At 39.3% G+C, this 24893-nt stretch overlaps 1 protein-coding gene across 5 annotated transcripts in view; it reads right to left on the bottom strand.

Moving 5' to 3' along the window:
- The window catches only part of gbf1 (golgi brefeldin A resistant guanine nucleotide exchange factor 1), a 66932-nt gene that overhangs the window by 20918 nt on the left and 21121 nt on the right, over positions 1–24893 (bottom strand). For 3 of the 5 annotated variants that reach the window (XM_036574080.1, XM_036574082.1, XM_036574081.1), the window contains exons 4-9: positions 10568–10699; positions 4931–5049; positions 4693–4801; positions 4290–4350; positions 1566–1620; positions 1017–1097 (exon numbers count right to left, since the gene is read on the bottom strand). In XM_036574080.1, coding sequence (XP_036429973.1) covers positions 1017–1097; positions 1566–1620; positions 4290–4350; positions 4693–4801; positions 4931–5049; positions 10568–10699 — 557 coding nt within the window. The remainder of the gene's footprint in view (positions 1–1016; positions 1098–1565; positions 1621–4289; positions 4351–4692; positions 4802–4930; positions 5050–10567; positions 10700–24893) is intronic. The other 2 variants (XM_036574084.1, XM_036574083.1) reach the window with 1 other exon arrangement.

Raw genomic sequence — 24893 nt, 5'->3', positions numbered from 1 at the left:
CTTCTATTAGAAAGCTCACTGAAAGAGATGAGAACCTTAAAATAAGAATATAAGATGTATATTTATATTTAAGACATATATTTAGTGTCATACAATTCTCCATAGTATTCAAACTGCAAGAACCCACATTAAATTATTATAGGACTTCAGATGATGCTGCAAAGCTTTAACTAAGCCATAAATATACAGTAAGATATGGCTATAGGCTATAAGATATGAATGGTTCAATAGGTGAAGAGAACAGCTATTAGAAATATCTCTGTTCAAATACACTGTAATCCAAATGTTAAAAATGAGATTCATTCACAGAGGGGGAAAAAGTATGAACAGCGTTATGCTATTAATGCCTCTGCAACTTGTTCAGAGACACACTGCGTAATTTTACAGCAAAGCACTGACCTATATTATGTGCTTTCATTCATATTTAAATGTCACTGTAGAACAATGCTGCTGAATCATGTCTTGTAAATGCAAAATTACCAAACATCACAGACACATGAAAGTTGCACCAGATGAGAGTTTTAATGTTGATGCAACCCTTGATGTATTTCTTGATGTTTTCTGACAAATACTTTCATGTATTTAGCCCAAGTAACAAGTAAGAAACAACCCATTAAGGGCAAGTGTAACTGCATTTACTATAAATTAAACGCAGTACAGTTCTAACACTTAATATGCTGCTACATTTCTGGTTCCCAATCCCGGTGTTGAAGCTCCACTGCCCACTCATTTTAAATCTTCCCTGCTCCTAACACACCCGATACAACTAATGAACTAATCAACAAGCCCTTCCTGAGCCAAACTGGGTGTATTTGACCAGGGAGCACTACAAACATGCAGGGTAGTGCTACTCCAGAACCAGGACTGAGAACCACTGTGCTGCACAATTTGTTGCTTGGAATTTACCTCAGAGTACACCCCCATGCAATTACTGCTTTAAGCCATGCTTCCCAGTGTATTTAAATGCACTAGCTGAGGCCCAATCATTATGGCTGCTTTATATAAATAAAAAGTACCCTCTCTAAACCCCTCTGATTGGTGTTTCTAGGCTGATCTGCATAAATAAGATCTTGTGTGTCCAGGATACAGCCTGGGATCTGTAGAGAAGAACCAGCACAGCAAGGTGTTGAAGGGAAAACAGACGCACTACAGCACAGTAAAGAAAACACAGGTCTCTCTTAAAAATAAAAAAATAAAAAAATTAAAAAAAAATTACACCAAAAGGAGTGCAGTAAAAGGTGGGTACACCCACTTAATAACAGCATGCAAGGAAAAATAAATTGTCAAATATTGTAAAGTTCTCAAATATCATACTAACATAGTATAGTTAGTATAGTATGGAATAAATCAATCAAAGACCTTAGTGATTCACAGAAAAAAACAGCTCAATGATATAGACCTGATGAATAAGACAAATCATGTTTTAACTCAGAGTTGAATAAGCACAACAGATTTAAAAGGTCCAGATGAGAAACTGGTCTGAGAATGATTCACAGGGGAAGAAAACAGGCAGACAGGACAAAGCCAACAGGGTGTGAGTCACTCAAAACAGCATTCATATTTACCTTCTTCATGTTGGTGCCCACAAAACTTTTGGCCTCTTCTTTAAACTGTGGTAGCCTGTAAAGAGAACAAGCAGAGACATGACTTACAGTGGCACAGTATGACACATATCAAAACAGACTAACATACATACAACATTCAGGATTCAAGATGGCTAATTACAAACTGTGACATACTTTTGACCACTTTTTTGGATAACAGTGCATCATGCAGTGTCAAAAACTGCTTAAACAACTCTATTTTATATTACTTAATTTCATGTGGCTTGGAAGTAAATGGGTGATGATTTAGGCATACAGTTAATATGATGTAAACTGGTGGCTATAAGCTTTTATTATTTGCAAGTTACATCATGAGCCAAAACATGTCTGATCAATTCTGGACACCAAACATGTTTGGCTGATCAACATTTGGGTTAAGTAGAAAATTGTGTAAATTTAATTTAATTTTCAAACTTTCAAACTTTAACCATGATGCACATTTCCATAAGGAAAAAAAAGGGGGGGGGGCATCTATAACAGTTATGTGACTGCCTACAAATACAACAGGACTCTAAAGTAGTTTTGATCAAGGTAAGAACTCTGATGATGTGGTTCTTGTCCAGCTGGACCAAATTAAAAGTCCTGCACTGGTCATTCTAAAAGGACCTCTCAGGCCAGTCCAGAGTCAACATGTCAGAGGAGCTGAGATCTTTGTTCACAAGTCGTGACTTTTTGACCTGCAGTGCTGCTTCATTAGATGAATTAGATTAGAAGATGTTCTCTTGATGCGTTGTGTGGACACTGCAGCTTTGCTTCGAATAAACCGTCACCTCTCACACACTGGGAGACACAGGACCTGATGTTAACGCTGCTCTGCGTTAATAGAGTGTTGTCTTGCTGGCTCGATTATTGGATGATCTGTGAGTCCAACAGATTAACATCCCTAATGCTTTCAGTAGGCTGCTTAAGCCTCCTCCTGAGCACTCAATAAGATCCGCTGTTCATTACTCCATCTCTCTCCGTCACACACACTCACGTACGCGCACGCACCCCTCATCCACTGCTTATTACTCTCTTGTGAATGTGTGCGCACACACACAGAGTAATACACACTTATTGTTAAGGCCCATCACCCTTCATTATGAAGGCAACATGGACCAGAGGGTCTGAGAAAGAAATAATGCAGTGCACAGTGGAGGCAGGGATGTGTGTGTGCATACCAAAGGGACCCTAAGGTGTTTAATTACAAACCCTCATTTAAACAATACACTGATGGTCAGCTAAAGGACATCAGAATTATATCGAAGCATTAGTCACAAGCATTCATAAAAAGGGACAAATGAGAAAAAATGCTATCACTGAAATTTTGATTTTGTTTTGCAAAAGAGACAAAGTGTGTGTGTGTGTGTGCGCGCGTGTGTGTGTGTGTGTGTGTACAGTCCTCATCTATATGCAGATGGTAGACCGAGTTGCTTCGCGGGCTCATTCCCTTGTCTGTGTGGGATGTGACTGGAAGTCTAATACAAGTGCTGTCTCCACGGATACGCACCTCTGATAAATGCCATCCCATAATCATGTTATTGCATTAGAGAAGCAGTGCACTATGACCTGCATGGCAGGAGTTAGGGGTACTGCATACAATTAGGTGACATTTATAGCAGCGTAATAGTGTACTAGATAAAGACGTCAGACTTCAATCTACATTAAGCATATTTTTCCTTATAGCCTGTGGCCAGTTAAAAGTATCATAGTGATGGCCAAAATAATTGTCTTTACTTGTATTGGTATCACACAAGAATATTGATTTTTAATTTTAATGGAACTGATGGATAGCAAAAGTTAGTTGGCTGAAATGTTTGTCGTTTACTGGGTGCTTTAGAAAGTTTTAAAAGAACTGCTCAAAATACATGAAAAGCTAAACAGATAATTTTCTTTCTGTAAGCATGGCTGCTGTCTGGTTAATAATATAAAATTCCCTTTTGCGTCATTTTAAAGGTCCCAATTCATAGAAGAACAACATTTTCCTGAAGGTTCAAAACATTCACTCTCTACTTCATATGGTCTAAGCTGCAAAAACAGCTCATTTTGAATTAAATGTTTTTAGAATGTCATGAAAAATCAACAAATTTACATATATCTGCCTACAGCAGTTTAGCCCCACCAATTCACATTGACATTACATGCAATGTTTCAGCTGGACTGCTTTTTAAAAAGGCACATTACAGGACAGCCAATCTAAACAGTGCTTTTTTACATATATGACTAGTAAATGCACTTTAAAAGGTAGGGAGTGAGGGTAGGAATCCTGAACAGAATAAACCAGGTAAATCAAAGCAAGCTATGGCAGGTTTTTAAGACATTGTTTCATTATACAGTGCCAGTATTCGAGAAGGCTGAGTTTACTAATTGTTTCAGATAAAATGTAAATATCATCTTACACTGTATTGCGTTTTAGTAACACTGCCCAAAACTAGTATGTAGGTAAGGAAAGCAGTTTGAAAGCTGTACAACTTTCTCATTAGCCTCAGGCTGTCTAACAGCCTTGCATGTCGGAAGTATAAAATCTGGGGAAGCATTGGAGAGTGAAATTGGAACCCATTAAGGACACAAAGCAAGTTTCTGCTGTGTTTGGTCTCAGGTTCAGCCTGATTATGTTTACACCCAGCAGACAACTCTGCTCTTAATCTCCATCCCACATTCCCTCCCTTATTCTCTGGCTTTTTCTCTCTCGCTCTCTCTGGTTACCTGGAAAAGAGCAGCTGCACCATGTCCACCAGTGTGTGTTCGGCTGATTTCCTCAGCAGCTCTGTGGAGGGCAGAGAGAGCACAGACAGAATGAGAGTGTGAGTGTCAGGTTAGTTTAGAAGAGACAAGGCAGAAGCAACTCAGGGCCCAAGAGTCCAGTTCTGTTTGGCCAGGATTAGACCCAGGCTTTATTACTGCCCTGCTCAGGGACTAGGGGGCAGGGAGCTAGCTTGCACTGGGTCAGCATTTGAAGTTTTAACTGTGCCAATATAACAGCTGAAAATGTCAATGTAATATGAAACTGAAAATGGTAAATATACTTTGTTTTCATTTCCACTTAGAGATAGAAAGTTAGTTATAACGTCCCAAAGGCAGAATCGTGCCCTCAGGTTCCCAGCCTCACCGCTTAGTCTCATCTCAAAGCAGATGCGGAAGCAGGACTGCATGATCTCACACACAGACTCGTTTGTCAGATGGGCTCCCACTGGGGTCAGCAGTAGAGTCCTCAGAACCTGAAAATCACACACGGTCAAACTCAGTATTAAATCCCTTCCCTGAGCTACAAATAGTTGAGATGTGTTTTTTGTGATGAAACTTCCAACACTTTCTTGTGAGTGACAACTGGAGACATTGGCTATTACCTGGAGGATTTTCATAAGTACCACTTCATCACTAGCAGGATCTGTCCCCACAAATCTGGCATGAGTGACTGCGTCGGCCATGTTCTCAATCCCTTCGGCTGCTCCTTCATGACTGGCATCTGCAAAAATGGAGATAAAGAAAGTCGACGAATGTTAAAGGACCTAGGAATATTTCCGAAAGCATATTAAGCAATCTTACTGAGCTGGATTTGCAACATACAGGATTCAGAATTAGATGAGTGCTGACGTGTCAAAATTACATGACCGTCATACTATAAAGCTTACACAATTAGCCTGGTTCAATCCACAACCCCCCCTCTATTCAGAGTGTTCCACGTGGAGGGTCCCTTGCAGCCATCTGACATCTAATCACCAGATGTGTTCTTTGTGGGCAGGTGGGTAAATTGGCTGTCTAGGCAACGGGAGCCAGTGTTTTGAAACCTAAGCTGAGCCAGATAGCAAGCTGGAGCCAGGCTGCTTTTCTTTCCCATCGCCTTTAAAGAGCATTTCATTAACTAATAAGCACAGGCTGCCTGGAATGGAAACCAGGACCATGGCTGCAGGTAGATCACTGACACCAAAGCACATTTTACTTATTACCAGTGAAACAAAAAGATACTTCAAATGACAGTTATTTTCCTTAAACTTATTAAATAAGCCTGAAAAACGGACTCAAAATGTTACTTCTATGGGGTGCTAGGTGGATAATACCACTTCTACTTGTAAATACAAAATAAAAAAATTAAAGCACACAAAAATAGTTCCCATCAGGTTATATTAGGAAAATTTACCCATTCTTAATTCACACACCTTTAACACTTTTATCGAGACCATGTGGTAAAATAGGGTTATGAGTGCTAGTGAACTAAGCACTCATAAAGAAGCAAGGCCCACAATAAACATGAGACCCTCTTCCAAACACCCAATCTCCACGGAAACCGGAGCCATGGGCTATTCAGCACAACATCAGAAGTCATCTAAAATACTAATCCTCACTTGGCACATGCTACACAGACAGGCGGCAGAGTCATTGTTGAAATAACAGAAGTGTGGGTGCGGCCGGGGGACTTTGTGCATGTGTGTGTGAGAGTATGTGTGTGTGGGGTTCCAACAGCTGTCGCACAGTAAAAGGGTACGTAAAAGCACATTCGGACAATATATCATAGAGAAAGCTGTTCGTCAAGGGAAGTTATGTATGATGCATGCATGTTCCCAACATAAGCCCATGCATCAGTACTGATAGCACTCTAGAGAAAAGTAAAAAAAGAAAAAAGAGAGGAAAAAAAAAGGTTTTCCTTTTGTCTCAGAAAGGCCACTTAAGCTTACCTGTAGCTGAACTGTGCTAGTTAGCAAAATAATTATACTTCAGCCGATAAACCTATTCTGCTTTATTTTGAACGTCTATTGGCATTTTCGCCATAAGTATTTAAACAAATATTGCGTAAGTCAGATCACTACACATTTATTTAATTTCCAGTCAAAATGACCATTAAGGTTTTCAGTGCCAAGAAAAAAAGAAGTAGAAAACAAACTTAGAAAATTACACAGAAGACTCAACAACTAAATATAAGATCACAAGTTCAGTATTTAGTGTTTCCTCCCCTTTATTACAGCTTCCATTATTTTTAGGAGACTTCTGCAGGGATATTTTTTCACACCTCTAAAGTTCAGTCTTAGAAGTCCATTGTTCTGAGAACACCAGCAGCTTCTTTGTTTGATTTGCAAATTGTGTTCTTTTTTGTTTATTTCCTTTTCCCAGTAATAGGTTCTTGGCAGCTACACATCCTTTCAAACCCATAGTGTTTAGTTGTCTTCTCACAGTGGAAGTATGGACAGAAACACCTGTAGATTTTTTTTTAGATCTGGAGCAAGAGTGGAGCTTGATTTTCTCCTCTCTCTTAAAGATGAAAGTTTTAAGTACTGTTTATCTGATAGGGACAGCTTTGGTGATCTACCAGCTCTTGCACAGCTGTTAGGAGTCTTATTTTATCTTTTAGTTGTCTTCTATCTCTTAATTTTTTTCCAGTTGTTTTTCTTTGACTTTCAATTTTCTTATGCAAGTAGTCTACTTTATAAATAATCTAAAAATGCATGAAAAATCCTCAGAAATGAGAGCAATTTGATAGGAAATTAAATAAATGAAGAGTGGTCTCTCTTGCACAGTACTGTAGATACACTGTGTGCTTTTCTATGAATGAATGAATGAATAAATAAATAAATAAATAGAATGCTTCATAAAAAAGTCAGATTTCTGTAGAGAGCCTTTAAAGGACACCCACCAACTGCAAAGTATCTGACTGGGTGTCAGTCTATTCTGCATTTAATTATTTATATATTTACTTACTTACCTACCTTTTGGTTTATTAAACCCATTTTTTCTTCTTAAACTGTTTATTTTTGCAAACATTGTAAAAAAAACAAAATAGATAACTGTACCTGTTTTTTGCACAGCCTTATTTTAATGTGGCACTGCTATTTTGATGGTGCATCTCCCTTGTTCGAACTTTACAAACCTCAGAAATATTGTGATACATAATTGTGCAACACTAAAATATCTTCAAGCATGTCATGTTATATTTTTGTCATAGTTTTGTCTCAACCTTGCGTGGCAGGCCTGCTTCACGTCATGCATAGTAAAAAGACTTGTGTGTGTTCCTTTGGCTAGCCACCACAGTTCAGCAGCACTAGTACGAAGTCTTACTGTGGGAGCTGCTCTGAGAAAAAGAGAAGAGGGAAATATAGAGTGGGAAAAGCGGGATGCGGATATCTTTCAATGCGGCCGTCCCCCAGAGCCAGCCGACCTCAGGCCTGAGATTGTGGGGAATTAACCCTCACCAAACGAACTCTCACACACACAGAGACCCCCCAGTGTGCTAGAAGGGCTCAGGTCTCACTGTACACACATTGGGAGAAAGAGAGACAGACAATGAGACAGCATGGTGGGCATGTCAGGGCTGATAAAAAGCACATGCTGCAAAGTCTCAGGAGACAAGTGCTGGCTAGAATACTCTAGAACAGTGTGCAGTAACTTTTGCAATCAAGCTCAGCTAAACAATCTCTGGTTCAGAAGTCTGAAAGCCAGAATGTTAATACTTATGAAAGCACAGGTTCATGCAGTAAAACTAAACCAGTTCAGCTCTAGAATGTGCAGCGTAAATAAAACATATTGTAAAGTACCAGAGTGCAGACAAGAACGTTGAACATGACTGAGTTTCTGTCTTTGACCAATAGATGGCAGTGTTCTTCATACAGTGAATGGCTGTTCCTGAATAGATAAAAAAAAAATGACTTCAAGCCTCTTAACTCCCTCCCACGGACAATTAATAACAGTATCCACATTCGTTTTTCGAGTCTGACAAGCTGAATTAGTGAGACCACAAGTTATCCTAGAATCTAGCCTGCCAGGATTTGCTAATACTGAAATTAAACTGAGTTGTGAGTCTAGTAGAGCTATAAAAGGGTGATCTATAGAGTGCGGTGTGTGTTTCGTCTGTGGAATGCTAATTTAGAGTAATGATAATGTCACTCTTCATGGCAGATTAGAGGAGACTGAATGAGCAAAACCCGTCAGTCAGCATACAATCTCTCACATGCCGAAAGGTCATTTAATCACACACTCATACAAGTGCATTAATATGTCATGCTTGTCAAGAGTGTTCACCTGGGATTAACGCTGCTCTGTGTGTATATGTGTACAGTGTGTAAGGAAGAGTGAAAGAGTGTGGAGGGTAGAAAGAAAAGACAGAAAGCTACAATGGCAAGCAGAAAAGATAGAAAGCACACAAGAAAAAAACAAGCTAGCATGCAAGCAAGAAAAAATGTGTTCAAAAGTGAGCCAGTGAGCTTGTAATCCTGCAAGCCAAGTGAAAAGTTCTTACTGCTCACAGACCTGGGGTTTTATTTTATATCGCTGTTGTTGGAAGAAAACCTTGTATCTCCGAAATTAAAAACTTTACAGGAGAAGGAAAAAACCTACTTTACTTTCAATGTAAGTCAAAAGAACCAAAATTTTTTCCAAGTCATTTTGTGCTGTTTCTTTTGGTCCATTCATCATGAAATTTACAAACAATGTAAAGGGCAACAGACATTTTCAAATCATGTCAAAAACTGAAAAACGACAAAAATGGAGATGCAAGGTTTTCTTCCGACAGCAGCGATATTCGTTTACATATATCTAGTATAGATGGTTGGAGAGAACTGTACGTCAGGCTCTAGATGAGGTTGACCGAAGACGCTTTAAAACACTGTGTCAGCATGTGTGTGATCCCTTCTATGGCAGCAAGGGCCATCATTTGGAGAGCCACTGGGTTGGTTGCTATAGAAACCTATCCCTGTGAACCTCCTGATGAGATGCTGGAAGTGGGAGGGATTAGGAAGCAGTGCTGGATTTGGAATGAATATGTCTTATGGCTATTGTTCACTTCCTGCCTTGCATTTAATTTGTTGTCATGGATTCAAAATCCATTAATATTACTGCAAATTATATATTTTACCCCAGCACAGCTAAGATAAAACTTATGATTGAGAAGAAATGAGGTTTGTACAATTTTCTCCTTTAATACTTGGACCTATAAAACTTCACTCCTGTACTTGTATCATTTCAGGTCACACCAGAACTATCCATTTGTGTGTTTTGTTGTGCAAGCCATACAGCTGCTTGACAAGCATTGTGATAGTATTTATTCAACAACTCCAGCTATTTATGAGAAATTGAAGAAAAATTATGGAAGGCTAACATCTGGAGCTGTGTGCTAATTTCACATTTGACAGTCACTGGCAGCCACGCATCATATTTCTCTGGTGAGGCTGAGGACAGACTGTGCTAATCACTCTTCTAGCACAAAGAGCACTACTTACTGTTCAGTGGAGGAAAAAAAAATGACTTGCCTATTATTTAGCAAAATCCCCCAATGGACCATCTACCTAGGCTTCAGCTCTTTTCATAAAAAATCAGAAATTCACATTCTGAGATCTGTTCAGTAGCTTCCTGTAACTTTGCATTACTTTTGAAATGTTTACTCAGACAGTTCTCAGAAATTTGAATTGAGGTAATTATTTTGTATATTATATTTTATATTTTATCATACACTCTGCAAAAGTATTCAGCATATGATAATATATGTATAGTTATTTATTTGGGCAGCAAACGTTTATTTATTCCAAAAAAATACACTAACATTAGAATGAATCCAAATAAATAAATTAACAATATATTGTGGTGTAATGGGTGTGTGAGAGTGTTATATTATCAATTTTCAAATCTCTCCTTGAAGAAGTCAAGTATTTACAGTTACCATACAGCATCAATCCTCGATCAAATTAAATCAGGTTTGCCGCTGACAGACATTAAACAAATCCATGCAATGGCTGCAGTGCACTGAGTAGTCAAGGACCAAACAACAAGACAAACTGTTTTAAGCAATGTTCCTCTCTGCTTAAGACCTTTGCACAGAATTGTATATACTTCATCATACGACAAATGTACATATGACCAGTTTCCCAGGTCAACATTAAGCCTAAGCCTAGACTCAATCAGATTTTTTTTAAGGCATAGAAGAAAAAACAGGTTTAATAAATGTCCAACCCACAAAGCTGCTGGCATAAAAAATAAATGGATAGTAAATATATTAAGTTTACTTATAAGGCCGTAAGACAGGAACTTGTTGACAGAGGTGAGGGCGAGGCCTGTGATTGGTCCAGTGGTGTCCTCAGAACGAACCACCTCCAAGAAGGGTCGCAGGAACACATTAGGCTCCACATCAGAAAGGTCTGAAAAACACGGATGAAACATGAATGCATGGTAAAAGACTTGGATTGTTACATCATTTATGCTTTAAATTACCTACAGTTACCTTTTTTACATAACATACCTGACTACAACAAAGCAACCTATGGTCACAACAGTGCACATATACATTTATGTGAATACACTGTTAAATGTCTAATTCATTGCAGGAGTAGGGGGGTTAAGACAAAGAGTACATGCACGAGCTACAGTGAGTGAGTTCAAGAGAGAGCGAGAAAGATTTTCTGGGGCAGTTTTAATTCACCTTAGCAGCACAGGATCTCTTATTACAGCTCAATTTCCAAGAACTTTTTTTTAAGGCAGTGGAAAAGGACATAGGATTTACCATTAATAAAAATGAGTGAATTGACGGCTGAGTGCATGGCAATGTCACAGCTGTCCAGGAAAACATAATCTTTACTCATGATACATAGGGATTTCACTCCCATAAATAAGCAAAAAATGACACAGTGAGCAAAATGCAGGCTTTTATGAAATTTAAATAACAATCAGTTTTATTTCAGAAAACTGTTCTTCGTCAGTCATACACAACTGTTTTGCATGATGCACGCTGAAATTTCTAGCTACTCATAAAAAGACAGTACAAACAAAGAGTAAGTCTATATGCAAAATGCAACGTAAGCCTATAACCATGAAGTTTGCTGAAGTCTGTTTGATAGGCTTCTATGAAAAATAACAGAGGCCCCCACACATAAAGCCCTAAGCTCAGAGAGCCAGCAAAACACAGCTGCAGCAGAGGGTACTACACAATTCATCTCCAGAGTCCGACTTAGCGCTGCAATTGTGGATGGGAAAGCACCTCGGGCCAATCCATTGAGGCTTGGGGAGCTGCCCCTCTAAAAGCAACGGCAAGAGGGGGGTGAGAGGTTACAAAACACAAACCAGGTAAAACAACAATGAGAAAATTAGACGAGTCACGAAAGGCGCTGAAAATGCAGGGCTGGAGCTGTGCTTGCCATAGCAATACCGCCTGGATTAGGGCTCTCCAGAACAGTTTCTTCAACGCAAAAAAACAACTCGCAACTTCAAAGCCCAAGACGAGCCTCAACCAATTTTATAAAGTGCACATGTGACCACCGAGTATTAGCTCGTGATATCTAATATCCCTCAGGCTTGTTTGGAAATCAAATATGAAACAATGTGAAAATTTCCACACTTTGTTTTATCCTCGGCCAGGTTGCTTTTAGACTAGCTTCCAAAAGCAAATCTTCAGTTGCAAACCTTTTCTTTTTTACGGACGTAATGTTTTCTTAGTATTCTCTAGAGAAAATGCTCGGCACTGTGCTGTAAATGGAATCATGCAGTGAAAATTTTATGCCAGTGTTGCGGTATCTGAGAACAGCCGTTTTGAGTACCTTCCACTTAAATCCGTGAAAAAGCAGACCATACAAGAATAACAAAAGTAACTTTGAAAAGCAGCCAAAGAAACATTCGGTAAGCTTTCAAAACAAGGGGCAAAATAACTCTATTGTGTTAAATCATATCATGAGGGCCTGAAACTTTTAAGGGTGGGCTTAGAGTCTATTACTTTACAGTGAGAGAGGGGGTCTGGAGAGAAGAGGGCAGACGAGGGGGAGAGGGCTAAAATGAATCCATCAATAGAGCCTAATAAAGACTTCATCAGAGGCGATCACCCCATAAGTGCCACCATAGCGCTGCTAGTCTCTCAGACTGGAGAACTCAATTGTGTTGTATTGATCTGGGAGGCCATCAGCAAGCAGAGGCATTCCATCATCTGCCCCTCTCTTGCTCTGTCTCTCGCCTGTGCAGGCCAATCTTCTTAAATAAAGGATAAATATGACTCTGTACTTCAGAGCGTTCTCCAGGGCCACACAGGTAAATAAATAAAGAAATCAAGGTGTTGGAGCATGATGGTGAGACAATCCCACAATAACCAGCGTGACCTCTGGGTGACATCGCCTAAAATAAAATGGGGATTAAAGTCATTCACCCATCCATGTATATTGCGTCTAAGGGCTGCTAGTCCACCTGAATGAGTGGATGTGTGCAAGTGTGCCGGAGAGTGTCCTTGGAGAACATGCTCCTTGGGATGGGCAATGGCGTGATACTCCCCCTAACAATCTCCCAAAAGACTCCATCTTGTTTCATTGTAACTAGCAGAGGTACTGCTCATGAAAACACCAAAAAAAGCCTCCAAATAATAGAGTCCTATCTGCTACTGCTCCATGGCAAATATGTGGACCTGTTAACATCAGTTAGTCAATGACTGCTGCTGGATTCAAACAACAGAGACCGGTTTGGACCCCATTTGAAACCCGGGCTGTGCATCCATGTGTGGCTTGTACCTCGGCAAATAACCCTCCGAGCACAGCAGTCCCTCTGCCTCACGGGAGCACCTATGGGAAAAGGTGCCGACAGCACACATTACAAATGCACATCCATTGGCACTGAAGCAGAACAGGCTTAATGTTAAAACAAAGAGTGTTTTAGTAGCCAAGCATAGCTCAGCTAGCTTTTGTACGAGGCTTCAGGGCACCCTTTATATACCAAGTCTGAACCAGTAAAATGTAAAATATGACTTAGTTTGTGGTACAAATCAACGCACCTTGATTATATACAAGAAAGAAGTTATATACAAGAAAAAAGAGTCGGGACATGCTGGCACCCAAATGACAAATAGCCAGTCCTACACTCCCCAAAAAAAATTTGAATGAAAGGGTTAGTTTGACCTAAAAATGGAAATTAAATCAATAATGTGTTGTCTTTTAATAACTGATTTAGGTCAAATCAATGACAGTACATTTCAATGAGTGAAAACAATTTTTTTTGTTCCCAAGATAATTTTATTCTAATGAAATCCCAAATAAATTGCACTAAAATGGTTCAATTTTGTTCCATCAGCAATTGAAATTTATGTTGAGTTAACCAGGTCTGTGTAAACGGACTCCATTTGTCTGGAAAAGGAAATGTGTGGCATAAGCGAATTAGGTTCAGAAAACGATTTATGCTTGAGTGTAGTATAAGTACACTGGACTGTGATAACATACAAATTTATTATAATGTTTATGCACATTTTTGAAAACAATTCTAGGCCCTCAAAAAGCTGGTGGGATATAAACTGAACAGCAGTGGTGAGGTGGGAGAGCAGATGTGAAATTCTGAAATTCATTTGCCATAAACAGAATGACTAGCAGATTCAAGAATGATTCGTGAGTGATTAGTGAATTCAACTACTTCAAAAGGGCCCATATTCTACATTTTTGGTATATTTTATCGAGATCCACTTACAATATTTGTTTTTATATATCAAAATCAGTCCTAATTCATTTTACATTACCAGTTTCCAACTTCTCTTTATCCTTTTCAATTAAACAGGCATCACAAAAACAGTGAATTCAAAACAGGCTGTTTTTGCAGCTTAGTTTTCATTTATGGACTGAGCAAAGTGAATTGTACATTTTGAAACTCAAAATTGTTCAAATATTACATCAATGTCATTTCAAAAAAGTGAGAAAAAAACAAAAACAGAATAAGATACTCTGGAGCAGCTGCACATGAGCCTAAGGTCACCATATCTAATGCCAACTGTCAGCTAGATAGGTTTAAAGGCACCCAGCAATGGACTGGAGAGCAGTGGAAGAATCTCTGGGGTGACTGAGCTTCCTCCAATACCTTTAAGATAGAGAGTATCATTTGTGATCCAAAACTGATCACCCAATATCAGTACCCGACCTCACCAATGCTCTTGTGGCTGAATGCAATCAAATCCTCACAGCATCAAATGCTAACACAGTCTGTTACTGCAGCAAAATGGGGAAAAAATCCTATTATAACCCTTGATTTCAATTGGATGAGCAGGTCTACAAACGTTTGGACATTCAGTTTAAAATCAACCGTCATGGACACTTTAGAACTCCACAACACTATCACATTATACATTTTGCACTAGAGATGGAAAAATCAATTGGCTATGTATCAGTATCAGCTGATTTTCAGCCCAAATATGTCACCAGCGATCCTGAGAGCTGATCAGCCTTTTGTGCTGAAAGGCAATCGGTATTAGCCCCAAAACACTGATTGGTCCATCTCTGTTTTGCACTATGCCAAATAAAGAACAAGGCTTTCAGAGACAAAGAGAGAATAAATAAGAATAACACATCAGACAGAGAAAGAGAGAAATCTGAGAAATGAGTATGTGTGAGAGAAAAGATATAGATGTGTGTGTGTGTGTGTGCGCGCATGTGCGCGTGTGTGACAAAGCTATTCAGAGCAGCACATGATTAGGCTACACCACCAGAAATACAAATAGTGCCTGACTGTGAGTACTGGAGCTGGCAGTGCTTTGTATTTGCTTAATTTAATCACAAAAGAATGAATAACTTAATTTGTCAGTCTGCTGTGTCACATATTTTAGCCAATCCTATGCGCCAAGCGACTTTAGCCAGCTTAAAAACAGTTCAGGCTCTTTAAGACCAAGAACATTTTCAAAGTAAATGAAAGCTTCACATTGTGAGTGGCAACTTAAGCAGTATTCAGACAGGATTAGTTTTATGAGAGGAAATTGAATAAAGTCATTTTTAAGGTAATCTGTAACGTTTATGACTGATGCACATGTGATAAGAAATCTCAGCATGAATTACAGAGATGGGAGCAGCTACTTGATTTATGCTTTGCTGTCCCACCACAGAAGTTCCATACACAATAGGTTCAGCTGCTCACATACAGAAAGCATGTAAAAACAATTTAATCATAATTTTGTTTACCCTAACCATCTACCTAACTGTCTTAAGTCAATGCTGCATAATCCACTGTTATTAGCCTGGGAATATACAACCAACAGTCAACATCATCGCATAAAATCAAATCTTTTTTTGTCATTTTACATGCTTTAATGTTATAAGACATACATTTGAGGTGGGACAATACAAATCGAAATATTTACAAACATGGCAATTTGAACGGGACTAATATAGCTTGGGGTAATTTCTACAGTTTGTGTCTTCAGTAGGTAAAAGCCATTGGAATCTTTACATGTTAAGTGTGCGTTTCATAAAAATACTGAAATGGCTGATTTGGATGGGATGAAAATCACTGAGAAAATCTGCTAACTGCTTCTTTCCTTAACAATTTAGTTCAATGAAGTACAATGACAGGATCATAATGCTTATTTTTAAAATTACACTAAGTTTAGTTCAGGTTAATTCATACAGTCATTCAGAAATTACTCCTCCCCCCCACCCCCTGTGCTGTGCGGTAAAGCAAGCATTACAGTGCGTGAAATCACGAGAAATGTACAGTGCAGAGAAATAACGCAGGCAATTTCTTCAAAAACCTCTTTCTCTCTCTGTGAAGCTGACAACTGGTGCACAAGCCCGTACGCTTCAACGTGAACCCCAGTTTCCCAACATATTTTTTGAGCTGTTTAACAATAAATTAGTCCTCTCTAATTCTCTCTTGGTTCTGTTTTTTTATCAAAACGGTGATCATTGCCTTTTACACATCGTCATCAGGTTACTTGTCCATTATCGATGATATCAGATTACAATGCCCTATTGACCAGTCCTATTACAAACATTCTGTTACTAAATCCTGCCTTTAACACTTTAAAACTTTTGGCTCCAAGACTGTAAACACTCACTTTACCCTTACCCTAAACATTGTGTTGATTTAAACAGTATGTGAAAAAAATTGTACATGAATCATTTCAGTGTCTCTCAAAGTGTAAGCTTCTGAGCACTAGTGGTTCCTCAGTTGAGGGACAGTTCACAAACAGTGAAAATTCACAAGCCAAAATGCTGCCCTGGCTATTACCACAAGCGGGGGGGTGGAGGCGGTGGGGCGGGAGAGAATGGGGGGGGTACTCACCCCGTGACCGACCCAGCAGCCCAAAACCAAACACTGATGGTTATTGATCTGCTGCTGGAATTAAGAGCCGGGGCCTTTCCAGTAGTCTGCTTTAATACTGGGGGAGAGGGGACGCTCTAACAAGGCCAGCAAGACTAAAACAAACCCAGAGAGACCTCTCATCTCTGCCTGCAGCGGCCCCAACCACTGTCTGATCCATCTGTGGGGAGGAGTTTGACGCATGTCAACGCGGCACTCCCTCCCCCCCCCAAGCTCCTTCACCTCTCTCCTCCGTCTCTTGAAGGAAATTGGCACTTGTCGAAGAGGGCAATTAGGATGTAACAATGTTATGGAACTCCATATGGTCGTCCCGTACAACCCGCAGCGGTATTTTATGAATGCTTTGAACAATGCTCCGCACAACCTAAACAGGCAATTTGAAAGCCCCAGAGAAATTAAAACTTTTCCAGGAGCTTTCAAAAGTAACTCAGTGCAGCTTTTCTTACATAGTGAGATCGCAACAGTGTTTTTCTATCTAGGGATGAAATATAGTTTACATTTATACAGACAGTGAAAGGTTTCTCTAGGCGTTTTGGCCTCCAGTCAGCAAGGACGAAAGTCAATTTGCATTTTTCTGCTCAAGTCAAACAAATACTGTCCTTGAACAAAATTGAACATGTTCACAAAAACACACATATAAACCAAAAGAAAATGGGTTAAATGCAAAAATACAGCACATTTTTAACAACTTTAAATGACTGACAACCCAACCGGAAAAGGAATAGGTTCTTTAAAAAACTGGCCACAGGAAAGAACATGATTTTCAGTATGTGTAATAGGAAAATGACACCAGAGCACTAAGTTTCATTCACACAGACGAACAACTGGTATGTCTGGTGAAACCTTTTGCTCTAATCCAAACTATTTTCTATCTCTCCCCTCTAGTTCATCAGACCGTTGTACTCTCTAAATGAGCGCCTTAGTGCCGAGCCATTGTTTGCCACACCTTGAGGCCAATATTAAAAAAGCGCTGAGCGAGAGCGCAAACAAACAGCGGCACTGTGCCTCACCTCCGACCTGAGGGGCTTTGTTCAAACTGCCCTCTGGTCTCATATTGACCAGAGACTCGATTGCTGCAGGATTTGACTGGGCTTAAACACTGCAGCTGGGAGAATGAACTGGGAGAATAAACAGTTTACGCTGGGAATGTGCAGCATGTTAATCCATAGACTTCAGTTATTTAATTGCATTCACTGCAAAAATGACAGTGAAAGTAGTTAGCCATTATAGATGAAATAACGTAATACCCCACATTCAACAAACTCAGACTTAAATATACAAGCAGTCTGTATAAGTATGACCTTTCAATGTCACAAACTAGCTCATTCAGATTATAATGCACAAATGACAGAGTTAGAACAGTATCAACTCTTATTTAAAGCTTTCATTTTAGAAACCGATGTGATGCAGCGTAGTAGGGATTATGCATGTATTATGCAATGTTAAACATGAGCTCCTTATAGTACTTTCTGGTAATTGCTTCTCATTTCAGTGTGATCAGTTCATCTAGGAAGTAGCATTTACAGACAATGTATTTATATAGCATGCTTCAAAGCCACATCTCCATTAACACATTTTACTAAGGTAAGCAATTCAGCTCATTCTTTTACAAAACATTTGTAAGAAAAAAAATTCATATGATAAATTATTTCAATTCACGTCTGAGTAACATAACCAGTTCAAGTCAAGCGACTTGAAATTAAATAGCAACAAGTATTCCAAAACACGACGCATTCACAAACCATGACTTCATTAGTGTCCAACCCCTGTAAGCTTTGCACCTGTTATCCTGCAAACAAAATGTATTTTTTATGCCGCATACTTTGCACAGAAGCCACATTATTCTGGCATGGCAGAACGGGCCTGGACGTACAGTAATGTGTTTCACAGTCTGCTGACTGCTCATGATGGATGGACTTCTGCTCCAAAATACGTTACGCTCAATCGACTTATAAATAACGGATGTTTTATCATGCTGAATTAAAACATTTGAGAGAATGGCAGGCATACTCAGTTCAGTTCCGCTGTGTCCATGTGTATCTTCTTAGTATGCTTCCCGAAGAATGTGTTCATGAAGCTGGAGAGAACTCTTCAACATGGATGCATAAAAGCTTTTGCCTGATTTATTACATGACATATAGGGGTGTGCGATATACCAGCAGCCAAAATATCATACAGTGATAATTGGGGAAAATTAAATATTTTACGCGTGACATTGAAATTACAACTGTTAATTACAACCAATAATTTAAGACCTTATTTTTAACTTTTGCTTGCACTGATACATGTGTGTTTACTGGTGCTGGGCATGTCTATTCTTTTTAACTTACCTGAAATGTGCAGAATAGACAGAACAGTGGATAACACTGCCTGCCAGAGTGAAGTGTCCCTGTTCAGACAGGAATGGGACTGCTACAGCAATAAGAGTGGAAAAGACTTCACATTTTACATTCACCTATCGCTGTAAATGGCAATCTGCTAAATAAAGTAAAATATTCACAGAAAATAATACAAATGTTTACAATAATTGTCATGTCTGATTTAACTATGTCATGGCTATATAATTAAAATTAACCTTAGATCTATTCTTAGAGTGTTCATTAAATTTTATATACGACTTATAGTGTGAGCTTGTCTAGCTTTAATGTAGCATAAATGTTCCTATATTTAATTATTTATTAATTACTAACATATTGATTGACTGAAGAATTATTGAACCTAACTTTAAAAAAACATCTCAACAAAGAATGATCTTATGAATTGCTATTTAAATCATTCCTTTCCCTGATTTTCTACAGTTTTTTAATCCTTTCCCCTGGAACCAACATAGCAAAGGAACTGAAACCTGTTTTTCAAATCGAGCCATTCACTGGTCAAGCAGATTTAGTAGCAGACTTTCACTAGTGCACCCTTTTATTCAACTGGACAAAGGGAAGCATGAGGCAGGTCTTGAGATTATCTCTGAGATAAATTTACTCTTCAAATGGTCGTATGAAAATAGTTAGCTTACTGGGAGAAGTTCTGTGTAAACCACTCCCCTCCTGCTGCACAGTCCATTCCTCTCAGAAAAAAGCGCACCATGATCTAATCCAATTCAATCCATTTTATTTCGATACATGGTGCATATGCCAAAGCGGTATGTCCTTCATCAGAGGTGGTTCTGCATTAGCACTTCTATTTAGAGGAAAAACTAACAGTGACAGTGAGACCCATACTTTCCGTCCCATCCTTTGAACCCGCAACCTCAGTGAGCCTTGATGTGTCTTGAGCAGTACAAGGGGACAGAGGATGGACGGGTGGTTTGTGTGGGTTACTGTAAGGGGTTAAGCCTGCGAGAGTGGACAACGCTGCGGGATAAATCGCCACACATGCTCTGGCTCTGAGCACATTTCACACCCGTCCTGATGACTACTACCATCCACAACTTAACGGAAAGAATGAGCAGAGAGAGAGAGAGAGAGAGAGAGAGAGAGAGAGAGAGAGAGAGAGAGAGAGAGAGACTGACAGAGAAGGAAGAAGAAATAAAGCAAGCCGACAAGACAGAAAGAAAATTCTGGGCCTTATTTGTTTCACCTGCTGCGTTCCTTCAACTCTCCACTAATGGCATTCCCATGGGGTGTGAGAGAATCCTGCAACCATGCACTATAGATTTGGACAACAGGCCTCAGCTACTGTGTTAGCAAGACACAATAGCCACAGACACTGAGGCGCATACTAAAACAAGCCCTGCCTAGAATTACACTGCTGTTTGAGCCTGGAAAGCACAAAGAGAGAGCATGGAGACAAAGAGGAAGAGAGCAAAAGAGAGAGCAAGACAGAGAGAGCACGAGAGCATTAGAAATCATTTCAAAAAGTTGATTCAATCTTCAAAACAGATCATATAAACAGATTATGCGGAAGTCTACATTATGATTATGGCCATACATGCATTAATGTTTAACGTTAATGTATCATTAATGACACAACGTGATTTAGTTTTTTGTTTCATGGAACATTTTCTACTTTCTACAAACAGCATCGAAGACACTACAAAAAGGTTCTCTTCAAAAAAAAAAGGCAAACTCAAGTTTCCTAGTTCTTACAGTAAAACAGAGAACCCCGCATACAGGCCAGCCATGATCATGAAATATTAGCTGACAATTAATTGCCATAAAAATAACTGCATTTACAATTTAACTGAAAGGCAATTAAATTGTATTAAAGTACAAGCCTAAAATGGCCAAACTAGCTGCTTCCTATGTGACAATACTTAGGGGCATTAGGGGATTAGGGGAATTACACCAATTTTTCTAAATTTCTGCATAATACAAATCAGTGAGATATAAACAAAGTAATTCAGAATGTTTTGATGCGAAATGGTGTATAGTAGAGAAAACTTACCAACCCTGATTTATTCATAATGCGGATGATAGGACCCCATGGATAAATTCTCCCCAATGTGTTATTGAGTCTCCAAAGTCCCCTCGCAATGAGATGAGATAACCACTACCGTCTGTCACTGCTTGTTTATGAAGTACAAGGATCAAAGAGCGCCAATACCTATTATTTCCATTTTAGGCAAAACTTTCTTCCCCAAAACATCTCACCATGTGACCTATGACTGAGAACATCACATTATACACATCATGTATAAACTGTATTTAATAAAGACTAAGTTGTATTTTAAAAGTCGCATTTTCTGTAAATGCCTCCTCCAACACCATTCAACACTGCTTTAACTAGTATTAATAGTCTGGCTGGCCTGCATTTATACACAATGCTGAGTTTTTAGTCTCCCAGCATTGGCAGCAAATCCTGTGTGTATGTTTTATAAAGCACAGCAGTTAGGTGGGCTGGATTAGGCTCAAGTCACCTAATGACTGTGTTATGAGCCGGCGCATTAAGGAGGATTAATCTTAATCTGAGCTGTTTCAGTTTGCTGTGGCCGTATGATAGGGCAGAAGGCTGGAAGGCTTGTAGAGAAACAGCCCAAACATAGCAAAAGAGCATTAATGAAGAAGTCCACAGGGCTTTCAGTGATCAGCGCTCTGTGAATTCTATTGTCAGGTGAAATACTGAAGACAAAAAAAAGGAACTGTTTAAAAAGTTTATTAGGAATTTCAAATCTATTGTAAACTCTAAAGCAATAAATCATAAACTACTACAATGGGCATTAATCACAACAGATCCTGGTCATGTCATATTTATGAAAAAATGACAAACATGCTTGTGCTCGCCAACTCCTGGGAATCCTCATTTTTACACCTGTAACCTATATTTGGCTATAAGAATATACAGAACATGTTTATTTGAATTTGACCAAATTAATTACTTTACATGCATGACAGCAGAGGCCCTGTGTCTTCTATATGAACAATGGCTCATAAATCACAATTTTGCCGATCAAGGAACAGCTACACTGTACTGGTGGGATGGGGGACAAAAAAAAATCTGCTTAAAAAATGAATCTGAAGGCCAATACTGAGCACTGGAAAAGCTCAAGCATGTTTCTCTGTAAGTTTCCCAGGGTAACACTGTGTCCAGGCCAAAAGTGTTGTGCTTTTAAGTGTCAGTCACTCTCTCCATGGCAACAGCTGATGACTTTGGACAACATAGGCTCAGGGACAACATTTCTCTGCACTGATGCCACAGGGTCTCCGTAGTGGGCAAACACTAAAGCCTATCAGGTTTACCCTCAGCGGGGCACTGAAATGCTACTCTGAGAGTGGCGGGCGATGCCCTATGCGGCTTAGCAGACCAAGGCGACAACTGTCATAAATTACTCCCCTGAGGGCCAGCATGTCTGCAATACTGTAACTAGCCCAGCATGAAGGGGAGGAGTCCTGAGAGAGCGAGAGAGAGATAGAGACAGAAAGAGAACTACACAGAGAACCCTCCACAAGTCTACCTCTAGCCTTGTTCAACTTCTCCACTAAAATAGAGTTCTTGTAGGGAAAATAAATAAATAAGCAAATGAAGCCCCTGACCAACTTCAACACAACTGGCCTCAACTGCCCCTAAGAGTCTGAAGAGGAAAAGCTGAGGTACTCCAGCCGAATTCACATCCCATCCCAGTTCTTTCGAGTGATGTCTAAAGTGCACTTCCCTGGGGCTTGCTGTTTGTCATAAAACATCTCTCAGCACATAATTTACCCCAAACCGGAGAGGCAAAAAAGAAATACAAACACAATTTACAGAAGTGGCGGAGGAGTAGAATACTAGAGCCGTTTGCCAGCAGTGCGGTAATTTTAAACCGTGCAGCGTTAAGTGGCTCTTCCACCGTACTGTGTGGTAATGTGGGACAGCTGAGCACATGGGCCCCGAGCCAGGGAGTGCATTATCTTTATGAATTCATGACAAAATTCTTCTTAGTTAGCAATTGCCAGATAGGTGTTTGTAAACATTCATGCTCCACTTTCACATGAGAATGTCTTGTACAAATGGAGCTCTAACACAGTGTTACTTGTTTTGAAGAAATATTTTTTTGCACTCCTACTATTCTGCCAATAGACACACTTTTACCAAGTGCCAGTACTCACTAAAAGTACAGTGTTTATGTAATTCTTTGCACTCAGCAGACCAACACTGACTTGACAGTCTGAAAACTCAGAATAATCCATTTTAGGTCCAACTACATTATCTTAGTTTAGATATAGACTAATAACACAAATATGAATTAGGCCAAAAGACAATGTTCCTTTGCTAGCCCCTGTATTTTAAAACTACTTGGTTCTACTTTCTAGAATGACAACAAATGTATTCACCTCCCCACCACACAGTCAAAGATGTTGTAATAACTGGGCTCATGAGTGCAGCTGCCACCACTCCGAACACACAATTTATGCACAATGGGAGGGCTTTGATTTGGGTTAATTCAATGTCAATGAGGAGCATCTGAATTTAAAAAGTTCATGTACATAACCTTAATGATAAATGGAAAGGTGGGCTCCCTACATTTGACACAGTTACTGGAGAAGCCGAGTAACAGCTGATTAACAACATAAAAGAAAAGACTTGAAAAAGTGTAGAACACTGCCTTCAAAACCCATTTTTTTGCAACAAAGCTATTCATACAAAACCTATCACTGTATTTCATGTACCAAGTCAAAGACTTTGGCATATGAAACCTTGAAAGCTCTGAGCACCCAAATCAATGCCCTCAAGAGCTCTTTATGCTTTATAGCTAATCAAAAAACTCTGTGAGGACGGCTTAACTAAAAGAACACAAATGCGTATACCAAAATATATAGGGATTTAAAATTTCAAATTCATGTTCTTATAAAAATTTTGGACTTGTGAACCTTTTTTTCCATAACACATTGTTTATCATTTATTTTTGTTGCTTTTGTTTCCTCTGACAGAATACTTTCCCATAAATCAGGTTTTTGCAGTCTGTTGCGTCTCCATCTCTCCCCGTTCGTTCTGCACACGCAAGGCTGCGCCTATCCAATCCGACTGGCATCACTGCCATGGAATGCTGAAGTCCACATTTTTCCCATTCAGCAAGGAAAAACGGCCTTTCAGAACCAATCAGCTAGAAATGTTGCTTTGTTTTTATTTTCGACTGAACTTCCTGGAACCCATTATGAAGCTGTCAGGGATGTATATTTAGCTATGGCAACAACGGGCCTCCTCACCCACTTGCGCCACTGGTCATGTCACCTCTGATAAACAGAAAAACAATTGGCTATCCCCTTTGTCACCTTAAAAGAAAATGGTCAAACGTGTACGAGAAAGACACAGACAATAACAGGCGAGTGAACACTGCTGAGAATAGATGAGCAGAGGGTGTTTCCTAATTCACCAACAACCTAAAAGCCTATGACTGCTAGAACCGCCACATGTGGCCTGGTTGACAAAAATGTACGATAAATAAAGCAGCATCAAATTCTTTTTTGAAGGCAAATAACCTAAAAAACAACCCAGAAACCTTAATGTTTTTACTTTGACCCTAATCTTGTCTTTCTTCAATGAGATAGTGTTACTGCTCAGTAAATTGTTAAATTGAATTTTTCAATCCAATTTTATTTGTGTAGCACTTTTCACAATTGACCCCTTTACTTCAGCTTTACAGAGATTATATTTATCTCCCTCAAGAATTAGGAACCTGCCTCATGAACTCTTAACCTTCCATGGACTCACTGTCAACGTCAATGACTAAGTGCAGAAAAAAAGCAAAAAAGATCTCCCCAGAGATAACACAAGGAAAGGGCCCCAAGTCTCAAAAGAAGACCCCTCTGTGAAGTTGCAGGCAAAAGAGAACTAGTCAAATTTTACATTTTCACGACTGAAAAACAGAAGCATCTGCATTAC

This window comes from Colossoma macropomum, unplaced genomic scaffold (genome assembly GCF_904425465.1).
Source record: "Colossoma macropomum unplaced genomic scaffold, Colossoma_macropomum, whole genome shotgun sequence".
NCBI lineage: Eukaryota > Metazoa > Chordata > Actinopteri > Characiformes > Serrasalmidae > Colossoma > Colossoma macropomum.
Note: the sequence above shows the minus strand (reverse complement) of the source record. Positions and strands in the feature narration are given on the sequence as shown.